The sequence below is a fragment of the Elgaria multicarinata genome, chromosome 12 (assembly GCF_023053635.1).
Source record: "Elgaria multicarinata webbii isolate HBS135686 ecotype San Diego chromosome 12, rElgMul1.1.pri, whole genome shotgun sequence".
Lineage (NCBI taxonomy): Eukaryota > Metazoa > Chordata > Lepidosauria > Squamata > Anguidae > Elgaria > Elgaria multicarinata.
The window spans coordinates 340131-351339 of record NC_086182.1 but is presented as its reverse complement, the minus strand read 5'-3'; the positions used below and the strand labels follow the sequence as shown (position 1 = coordinate 351339).

Below are 11209 nucleotides of genomic sequence, written 5' to 3'. Positions count from 1 at the left end.
CTGACTGTGGAATGATCTCCCCGATGACTCACCTGACGCCAAACTGTTCTTTCAGGCACCAGGTCAAGACTTTTCTCCCAGGCATTTAACAAAGCTAAGTTTGTTTTTTAACGCACCCCAGAACTGTTGTTTTTAAATGGATACTGTTGTTTTTATGTTCTTGATGATTTTAAATTTTGTATACTTTTAATGTTTACTGTTTTTAACTTCTGTAAACCGCCCAGAGAGCTTTGGCTATGGGGCGGTATATAAATGTAATAAATAAATACATAAATAAATTGATAGCACAGGCAATGGCGGGTAAGGAAGCTTGCTTCTGGCTCAGGCTGTAGGTGGCGCAGAGAGGCCCGGTGGGACTTCCGCCCAGGCGCAGGCTGCGTCTTAAACGTGGGAATGCCGTTGCCCTTATGCATCAGGCTGAACGGACTCCCAAGTCAACCCTAAGCCTCTTGTGCAATGGACAGTCTTGTGTAATGGACAGGATGGGGCGGGGCGGACACGCGCGCTCTTGCTCGATCTTCCCGTCTTCAACGTAGGGGAGGTGCGCGCTACAGCCAGCGCTGCTGCGGGGGAGGGGAACCGCTCCACGGTAGAGCCCTGCTTTGCATGCGTGCAGATGGTGACGCGTCCCCTCTCCGGCATCTGCAGCCTGGCTCTGTAGGCAGACCCACCTGTGCTGGGCAAAAGGGCGGCTCTCCTACTCAGCCGTGGCCTCACCGGGCTCCTGACTGCTGTTTGCCGGGCTGCGGGGGAGTGCGGTTTTGGCGGGAGCGGGGGGAGGGCGCACAAGGAGAGAGCAAACCGCCCCCCCCCCCGCCGCCGCCGTTCCCCCTAACTTCCAGCACAACCCGCCGCGCGCTCCCAGCTACCCCTCGCTCCCTCCTGCCGTCCCTGCGTGCCGAGAGGGGCTGTGCGCTCCGGCTCGGCTGGAGGCGGCTTCCCACGGCCGGACAGGGCCAGTTTTGTTTTCGCGCCCACGTTAAAGAACTGGCGCGCGCGGTGGGGGGGGGTCCCTTCTAGCGTCGCCGTGTGCGGAAGGTTTCTCAACGGCCCCTGCCGGACGGGGGGCAGCCGGGCGGGCAGGGGCGCGCGGCATGACCCGGCCGGCGCCACGAACCTTCCTGGCGGGGCGGAGCCTCCGTGCGGGCCGGGGACCTCCGCTTGGTCCGCGGGAAATGGTGCCCCGTTGCCTCGGCCGCCCGAGAGTGGGCTGGGGCGGCCCCGGCACCTTCCTTTCGACGTGGAGGAGCCGCGTCCGGGGCAGCCCAGGGCGGCCTCGGAGCTGCGCGGGCAGGCAGGAAACGTCCGCTCGTGCCGACCTGGCCGCCGCGCGAATGGGGAGGGAAGATGAGGGCGGGCTACACCTCGGGCTCGCCGGGAAGCGACAACTGCCCCGGCGGCGGCGGCGGCGTGGAGGAGGCGGCCCGGGCACGACCCAGGAAGGAGCTGCGCAAGGCAGGTGGACGGGCAGGCGTAAGCGGCAGTCCGGTGCTCGTGTGAATGGCCCGGCTGGAGGCGGCCCGGGGTTTGGGCGGCGGCGGCGGCGGCGGAAGGCCGGGCGGGACGGCGCTCTGCTGGCCGCCTGGGCCCTTCCTGGCGCCGCCCCGCGTACCTCTCCGGGGCTCGTAACGAGGGAGGGGGCGCCTCGGGTGGGGGGCTCGTTGCACCAGGAGGACGCGGCAGTGCCCGCTTCGGGAGGGAGGGAGCCTCTGGTGCCCTGTTACCGGACAGAGAGGCGCCGCCGCCCAGACCGGCTGAGCTCGATCTCCCCTCAGCGCTGCCTCCAGACCGGCGCGACCCGAATCCAGAACCGGTCCGAGTGACCCTTCGGGTTTTCGAATACGTCGCCTGCGCCATTTCTCTTGCGCGAAGGCAGCGCTGGCTCTGCTTGCGCGCTGCGCCACGTTGGTCACCGGATCCTTCTTCCTCAAAACTCGGGGGAATGACTGGGTGGCCAGACAACCCCCCGCCCTCCTTGACGTTGGGAAGGAGCGTGGCCTGGGCACACTCACTTTTTCTTCACTCCCAAAAGGGTCTGAAAGCTTTGTCTGTAGTGCAAAGTTTTGTTGGTTTATTTTGAAAAAAATATGCTGCAATTGTTCCGTAAAACGTGGAGGTCAGTGTATAAAATAATAAACTGTAGAATGATAAAATAATAAAAACAGTAAATGTATGAAACACTAAAAAAAAAAAAAACCCCGGAAAAAAAGCAGAAACCATAATGAGTAAATCATCATAAAATTCAGATGAATTTGCTTACAATGGAAGGAGCACTTACATTCTCTGCAGAAGCATATGAGGAAATAGAAAGGTCATTGTTAATGTCAGTGTTAAAATGCTGGCTGAGCTTCTGGTCCTGGTGTGTTCCACACTGGACACCATCTCCACCCACCTGGCCTCAGGTGAGAGGGGGCGTAGGAGGACCTCAGGTAATGACCACAGCATTCCAGCAGGCACTATCCAGGTCCCAAGTTATTTAGGGCAACCTTTCCCAACCTGGTGCTCTCCAGATGTTTTGGACTTCAAGTTCCGTCTGCCCCAGCCAGCATGGCCAGTGGTCAGGAATGCTGGGAGTTGTAGTCACAAGCATCTAGAGGGTACCAGGTTGGGAGAAGGTTGGTATAGGGCTTAATCACCAGCACTTGGTGCTGGAGATGCCTGTGCAGTCATTTAAGAATTGGCAAGACACAGTCCATAGCTGGTCTTAGTTTGTAACCTTACAAAAAGCTTTCAGGAAGTCTTCAAGAGCAGCCCCACATAGGTTGCGTGTTCACTCATACACCACCTCAATGGCTTTTTTAGGAGATAAGGTGGTATATAAATGTTAATAATAAATAAAGTTAGCAACCAAGTAAGGCCAATTATCTTCATGTGGGCTTATTCCCAGGTAAGTGCCCGGGAGACTGCTGCTGGAGATGCATTTTGAAAGCCGTGCAGATTTTGGGTGGCTGTTTGAGAGTCCCATCCCACAATCATGAAGGGAAAAGGAGCCATTGCCCCATGAGCCAACACGGACTTTTAACAGAAAGTAAACTGACAGACGGGGAAGCAGCTGCTCTTCACTGCCACTTAGAATCATAGAATCATAGAATAGTAGAGTTGGAAGGGGCCTATAAGGCCATTGAGTCCAACCCCCTGCTCAATGCAGGAATCCACCCTAAAGCATCCCTGACGGGTGGTTGTCCAGCTGCTTCTTGAATGCCTCTAGTGTGGGAGAGCCCACAACCTCCCTAGGTCACTAGTTCCATTGCTGTACTGCTGTAACAGCCAGGAAGTTTTTCCTATGTCCGGCCGGACATTGGTTGCTCTTTCTCAACGGCCCCTGCCGTTGAGATGTCACAGATATGTGACATCTTTGGTTGCCAGGACTGCATAATGGAAGAGAAGAGAGGGGTGCAGGCAGCCTTGGAAATAAGTTCCTTTTTTCTTTTCTTTTTGCTGAGTGCTTCCGTCTGGCTGGGCCTCTCCACTACTGCAGCTTTTGTGAAGCTAAGTGCCAGACACTAGGACGGCTACACACACACACACACACACACACACACACCAAAAAACACATTGAATTGACTTTTAAGTTTCCTTTTCTTATTATTAAGTGCTTTTTGCAGGATATGGTCATCTCTCACCAGCACAAGTAAACAGGGAAGTCTTGCTTCTTGGAGCTAGAGTTTCCCCATCCCCATGTATGCATAGGATATAGCCCCTCCCTTGCAGGATTGGGAACACCGGTAATACACTGGGTCTGGTATCTGGAAAGGCCTGTTGAGAATTCTAGGGGGAGCAGCACGGATGACAGTGAGGGAGATGGGGCTACCTTTGCACTGCTGTTTGTTGTTGTTTATTCGTTCAGTCGCTTCCGACTCTTCGTGACTTCATGGACCAGCCCACGCCAGAGCTTTCTGTTGGCTGTCGCCACCCCCAACTCCCCCAAGGTCAAGTCTGTCACCTCCAGAATATCCTCCCTCCATCTTGCCCTTGGTCAGCCCCTCTTCCTATTGCCTTCCACTTTCCCTAGCATCAGCCTCTTCTCCAGGGTATCCTGTCTTCTCATTATGTGGCCAAAGTACTTCAGTTCTGCCTTTAATACCATTCCCTCAAGTGAGCAGTCTGGCTTTATTTCCTGGAGTATGGGCTGGTTTGATCTTCTTGCAGTCCACGGCACTCTCAGAATTTTCCTCCAACACCACAGTTCAAAAGCATCTATCTTCCTTCGCTCAGCTTTCCTTATGGTCCAGCTCTCGCAGCCATAGGTTACTACGGGGAATGCCATTGCTTTAACTATGCGGACCTTTGTTGTCAGTGTGGTGTCTCTGCTCTTAACTATTTTATCAAGATTTGTCATTGCTCTCCTCCCAAGAAGTCAACGTCTTCTGATTTCCTGGCTACCTTTGCACTGCTGTTGGGGAGAGCCTTTTGTGTGACTATGACTGATGTAGCAGTGTGAACGCTGCCATAAGACAAGATGGGCCTTTCAGAGAAAGACAAGTGCGGACAGCCGTCCTGGCAGGGAGCGTCCTGCAGCAGCATGAGATGCCTCCAGTGCAGTCATTTCCTCTAGAAGAAGAGTGGCTGACACAAATTCTCAGGCTTGGAAAAGGATCCCCCTTTTTGTGCCAGTTGGGCAGGAGTAGGGACCTCCAGGGTTCCCCTTTCCTCCCAGACTGCAATCCTTTGGTGGGTTTCCAGCTTTTGCAGAGTACTTTTCCCTGTCTTAAGAGGTTGCAATCCCTCTCTTGAGGCTTAGTTACTGGCAGTAAAGAGCTTTAAGCTGAAATGCATTGATGTTTTTGCTATTTTAGCCCCACCTCTTACCTTTGGCTTCCACTGCCTCTGAAATGCTGCCTCTCAGAACTTCACCAAAAATGGGATTCCACCTTTGGGCTGAAAGAGGGTCCCTAGTACTGCAGTAGGAGAAGGAGGTGGCCATTGGGGCGGGGGTGCGCATAGGGACACTGTCGTTCAGCAACTCTCCCTAAGTGTACATGGGAATTATCATTGCTTTAGCCTGCCAGTTAGTGGCCCTGGGCAATCTCACCCCCATGTCACAGCAAATTCAGGAAGCCCTATTACAGTTGGCTCTGCAGCTTCCACATCTCCAACTGAAGTGCCCCATGATGACTTGGGGATTTTAATTTTTAAAACCTGTCTTTTCTTCCCGAACTCTGTGGCAGGACCGCTTTCTTCCCACCTGCACATGGCTTATGTTTTCTGTTCTTCTCTTGTGCCCCTCCTACATTATAATCATGGCTTGTGGATTTAAAAGGAACCCAGTGGATCACCCAGATCAGGACAGTCTCTGCAGGAAGCCCTGCATGCCTCTGCATTACTGATTAGGAAGGAGGGTGCTGGCCTTCTGCAGGGTTGCACCAATGTCCTGCTTGTGGGTCCCAGCTGGTTGGCCACGGTGTGAACAGAGTGCTGGATTAGATGGACCCTTGGTCTGACCCAGCAGGGCTCTTCTCATGTTATGTGTTTAGCAAGCCAAAGCAAGCTTTTGAACTGGGTTGCCCGGGACCAGCCTTGGACCTTGGACCTTGGTGCAGCTTTGGTTTTCATGTTAATAGTGGACTAGTTTTTCGGCCATTGGGGCATTGAGAATGGCTTCAACAAATGATAGTGTGTATGGCAGTATCCTTTCCCCGTAAAGCTGTGGGAAGAGATGCTGATGCTCAATGAAATAATGGATAGCAATCGGTTGGCTCCATGAGGGTGGGCCCTGGGTATAAGCCATTGATCTTTGTTAGAGCTGCTTCCCCACATTTCACTTCCGTCTCTGCCAAAGGCTAAATGGCTTCTTCCATGGTTTCAGTGAATAAGTGCATAGAATGTTTCATGAAAGGCACATGGTATTTAGAAACTTGCTTTGCGCTGTTCTGGTAGAACAGATATTTATGGTCCAAATTTTTATGAACCACCCCAAGAGCTTCAGCTATTGGGTGGTATAAAAATGCAATAAATAAATAAATCATCCCAAATGAAATAATTTCTTCAATTACTTTGTATCCCACCCCCAGATTGGATAGTTGGGTTCCTCTGTAGTTAATTTATCCCAAATTAATTTTGTCCATAAATGGATCTGGTTCAAAATAAATTGTTCCTTTCATAGAATCATAGAATAGTAGAGTTGGAAGGGGCCTATAAGGCCATTGAGTCCAACCCTCTGCTCAATGCAGGAATCCACCCTAAAGCATCCCTGACAGATGGTTGTCCAGCTGCCTCTTGAATACCTCTAGTGTGGGAGAGCCCACAACCTCCCTAGGTAGCTGATTCCACCGTCGCACTGCTCTAACAGTCAGGAAGTTTTTCCTGATGTCGAGCCAGAATCTGGCTTCCTTTAACTTGAGCCCGCTATTCCGTGTCCTGCACTCTGGGAGGATTGAGAAGAGATCCTGGCCCTCCTCTGTGTGACAACCTTTTAAGTATTTGAAGAGTGCTATCATGTCTCCCCTCAATCTTCTCTTCTCCAGGCTAAACATGCCCAGTTCTTTCAGTCTCTCTTTGTAGGGCTTTGTTTCCAGACCCCTGATCATCGTGGTTGCCCTCCTCTGAACACGCTCCAGCTTGTCTGTGTCCTTCTTGAATTGTGGAGCCCAGAACTGGACACAGTGCTCTAGAATAGGGCCGAATAGAGAGGAACCAGTACTTCACGCAATTTGGAAGCTATACTTCTATTAATGCAGCCCAAAATAGCATTTGCCTTTTTTACAGCCATATCACACTTGTTGGCTCATATTCAGTTTGTGATCTACAACAATTCCAAGATCCTTCTCATTTTTAGTAGTGCTGAGCCAAGTATCCCCCATCTTGTAACTGTGCATTTGGTTTCTATTTCCTAAATGTAGAACTTGGCATTTATCCCTATTAAATTTCATTCTGTTGTTTTCAGCCCAGCACTCCAGCCTATCAAGATCACTTTGAAGTTTGTTTCAATTAATAATGATCCCCGTTTGTCAATCATTACTATTCCCTTCCAAATTGATTTCAAAATAAATTGGGTGCCCGAATCCGGGGTTGGGGGTGATTTGCCATTTATTATTATTATTATTTATTTATATAGCACCATCAATGTACATGGTGCTGTACAGATAACACAGTAAATAGCAAGACCCTGCCGCATAGGCTTACAATCTAATAAGTTGTAGTAAACAATAAAGAGGGAAGGAGAATGCAACAGGCACAGGGAAGTGTAAACAGGCACCGGGTGGGGAGAAGCTAACAGTATAGAGTCAGAACAAACTCAATATTTGAAGGCTATAGGGAAAAGAAAAGTTTTTAGCTGAGTTTTAAAAGCAGTGATTGAGTTTGTAGTTCTCAAGTGTTCTGGAAGAGCGTTCCAGGCGTAAGGGGCAGCAGAAGAAAAAGGACGAAGCCGAGTAAGGGAAGTAAGGGAAGTTGAGTTGGCCAGATAGCAGGTGGTGGCCTCCCGTGGCCAGATAGCAGGTGGTGGCTTCCCATGGCCAGATAGCAGGTGGTGGCTTCCCGTGGCCAGATAGCAGGTGGTGGCCTCCCGTGGCCAGATAGCAGGTGGTGGCCTCCCTTGGCCAGATAGCAGGTGGTGGCCTCCCGTGTCCAGATAGCAGGTGGTGGCCTCCCGTGGCCAGATAGCAGGTGGTGGCCTCCCGTGGCCAGGTAGCAGGTGGTGGCCTCCTGTGGCCAGATAGCAGGTGGTGGCCTCCCTTGGCCAGATAGCAGGTGGTGGCCTCCCGTGGCCAGATAGCAGGTGGTGGCCTTCCCGTGGCCAGATAGCAGGTGGTGGCCTCCCGTGGCCAGATAGCAGGTGGTGGCCTCCCGTGGCCAGATAGCAGGTGGTGGCCTCCATTGGCCAGATAGCAGGTGGTGGCCTCCCGTGGCCAGATAGCAGGTGGTGGCCTCCTGTGGCCAGATAGCAGGTGGTGGCCTCCCGTGGCCAGATAGCAGGTGGTGGCCTCCTGTGGCCAGATAGCAGGTGGTGGCCTCCCATGGCCAGATAGCAGGTGGTGGCCTCCTGTGGCCAGATAGCAGGTGGTGGCCTCCTGTGGCCAGATAGCAGGTGGTGGCCTCCCGTGGCCAGATAGCAGGTGGTGGCCTCCATTGGCCAGATAGCAGGTGGTGGCCTCCCGTGGCCAGATAGCAGGTGGTGGCCTCCTGTGGCCAGATAGCAGGTGGTGGCCTTCCTTGTCCAGATAGCAGGTGGTGGCGCACGTGGCCAGATAGCAGGTGGTGGCCTCCTGTGGCCAGATAGCAGGTGGTGGCCTTCCTTGGCCAGATAGCAGGTGGTGGCCTTCCGTGGCTGTGCTTTTCTTTTTCTTTCATGTAGTTGCCTCTGCAAGGTGGCAGCCAGCTCTGCTGCCCTGCTGTGCAGCATGAGGCCTTGAGCCTGACTCCATCTCACCCTGAGTGCTTTGCTGTTTTCTCCCCAGTTTGCTCACAGAGTTGAGAGAGTTGAGAGAGATCCATGGACTCAGGGCGGGGGGGGGGGGGGAATGCCCTGAAACATCGGAGCGTACAGAAGTAAGTTGGGGGTGGGGAAGGCGGGTTTTGCTCCTGTCCCCTCCATGCCTAATTTAGTTATAAAAGTAAGACGACCACAACATCCCCTCTGCTTTATACCCAAAGCCATGGGAGACATCTGCCTGTCTCTCATGGCAGGCAGATGTAAGAGGTGGCAGAGGCGTATGGGAGAAGGGTTTCCTGCCAATATGGGCTTTGCCCAGTTGCCCAGAGGCAACACGTTAACTGTCAGTGTGTGGCTTGGGAACGCTGTGCAAGGATGTCCCCCTTTCTCTCCTGCTCTGTACATTTCTGGTGCAGGATGTACAATAACTGCTCAGTTACTCCTTTTCTGAGTAGCTTAAATGAAGAGAGCAGCTGAAGCTGACTTCTAACAAAAGGGAGGCTTGTTCGAGTTGGGATGAAGGCCGGCACAGAAGCCTCCCGATTGCCGCCTCGTGCTGTTTCTTCTCAACTCACTCCATATCACAGGGGCCCTCTCAGATTTCCGCTGCAGAGATGGTTCCCTTAGCTAAGTCTCTGACTGATTGGTAGAGTGGGCTGGGAATAGCAGCAATGGCTCAGTCCTCTTGCCCCTCACTGTAGCTATCAAGCAAGAGCCTTCTTGATTCTTCTTTGATGCAGGGTGAACCCAAAGCCAGAGCGATGAAAAGGACGGCAGCTGGGGAGAGAATTCCCATTTGGTTCCCTTCCCTTCCCATCCTCCTTCTCCTCTCGTTTTCCCCTTCCCTTATCACTTTCCTCTTACTTTCCTTTGTTTTCGTAGATCTGTGCTTTGGAAGAGATTCAGTTCTACCACCAGGACAGGGCTGCTGTCACTCACAGTGGTCATCTGAGCCCTTTGTGTGCAAGATGCCAGTTCAGCAGCCCCCGGGGCACCTGTTGGCCCCTGCAGAGCCCTTTTCCTAAGCAGCTGGCTGGCTTCTCAGTCTGGGCAGAAGCCGAGGGTTTCTGGCTTCCCTTTCATTAAACGTTAACTCCCATGTGCATATTTGCTTTCTCTTTTCCAGGGTAAGCAGGAGATCTGTGGAAATTGCTCAATCTTTTGCAAACAAGATGAAGGAAGGGTTGGCCTCCCTAGACCTTCACAGGACGTTTCCATGGTGAGCCCTAGAATGGAGCACTCTGGACCTTCCAATAATCTGGACCTAATGGACTTAAAGGCTGATGGTGGTGGAAGAGGAGAGTTGAGCTCTGACCCTGGACAACTCTTGGGAGTGGCTCAAGCCTTGCTTACACCTGAAGCCTCATCTCTCCCTTTCTTCACGTGCCCAGAAAATGTAGGTTCCTTGCAGGACAGGTTGGAGGATGTTTGCAGTGGGACAGGAATATCGTCTGAGAAACCCCTTCCAGCTTCAGCTCAGCTGCTGAGTGAAGATCTTCAGTGCCCAGAAAGCCTAAAAACCCAGGACAAGAGTAATCATGACACTACTCAGGCCCTCTTCTGGGCCAGTATCCTTCAAGCTCAGATGTGTGTCCTGGACCTTCAAGGGGAGATTGACAGGCAGAAGGAGCCACTGAAGATTTCCTCCCTGAGTCCTGAGAGAGTGCCAGTGATGGCCGTATCTCGGGACTCAGTCGCCTCCTGTGAGCCTCTGTTCCTGGACAGTGATAGTGGGGAGGAGCCAGAGGAGAGCTTAGAGGGGCAGGAAGAAGAAAGCTCATCAGAGGAGGAGGAGGAGGTGGAATATATATTTTACAACAACCCACTCTTTCAGGACAGTCCTCGCCCAACAAGAACCATCAGTTCTGAAGGATCAAGCCTCTGGGGCCATCCAGAGGGAAAGGTTTCCGCAGAGGAGGATGAGGGCATCGTTGACAGCGCTCTGGTCTTTAGGGACCGTGGTGATCACCTGTTTTGTCAGACATGTGTAGCAACAAGCCCTGAGGCGATGGATTTTTGCTCTGAAGTTGAGCCAGGTGCTAGGGATGACCTGCCTCCAGGCCCTTTCCCAAGCTACCTGCCCCACTGCCGCTCCTTGTCTCCCTTGGTGATCACAGAAGGGGATGTGGAAGGTGCCTGCCCTTCAGCGGAGGTCCTGGAGGTAAGAGAGATGTCTGCATCCAGTGAGTCAGGAGCTCCCAAGGCCTGCCTGGCTTGCTGCTGTTCCACACGAACCCCTCTTGCATCCAGTTCCTATGGTTAAAAGGCTGGGGGCAGGCAGGCGGGGGGGGGGGCATGCAAGGCTCAGATCACACTAACCCTGGGCCTGTCAAAAGCACCCACGTTGGCTCCGCCCCTGTGTCCAGCTGTTCATGTGCAGGCCTCATCCAACTTCAGGCGCTGGGCAAACCCTGACGCGCAAATGGCTTCCTCAGCAGGCAAAGCTGCTTCTCATGGGAGGCCTCTGCCTTACGTGGTTCCCCTATTCTGTCTTCCAGGCCCAAGGCTGCTTCCCAGAGCAGCTGGCCTACAATCCCTCCAGAGGACTTCTGGAAAGCAATGCTCTGGGTAAGTTCTGCTGTGAACAGGAATTCATTTTTCAGGCGAGAGCTTCAGCTATTGGGTGGTATAGAAATTCAATAAATAAATAAATCCCCTCCAAGAGCAAAGGATCTTTTCAGGTAGCAGCAGGGATGCCCAGGGCAATGGAGACTGTGCCAGTGGGCCCTGTTCATGGTCAGATCCCGCCCTCCCCTCTCTTGCAGAGTGCACTGCAGCTACCGTCCCAAGGTGGTGGTGGGGAGGTTGTTGAAGGCCAGTGGGAACCTTCTTGGACTG

The 11209-nt window shown here is 52.8% G+C and overlaps 1 protein-coding gene across 1 annotated transcript in view; it reads left to right on the top strand.

The window, feature by feature from the left end:
• Positions 1 to 1332: 1332 nt before the first annotated feature.
• The window catches only part of PSD4 (pleckstrin and Sec7 domain containing 4), a 31865-nt gene continuing 21988 nt past the window's right edge, over positions 1333 to 11209 (top strand). Inside the window, exons 1-3 of the mRNA XM_063139397.1 lie at positions 1333 to 1473; positions 9498 to 10532; positions 10870 to 10939. Of these exons, the coding sequence (XP_062995467.1) occupies positions 1348 to 1473; positions 9498 to 10532; positions 10870 to 10939 (1231 nt within the window). The 5' untranslated portion in view covers positions 1333 to 1347. The remainder of the gene's footprint in view (positions 1474 to 9497; positions 10533 to 10869; positions 10940 to 11209) is intronic.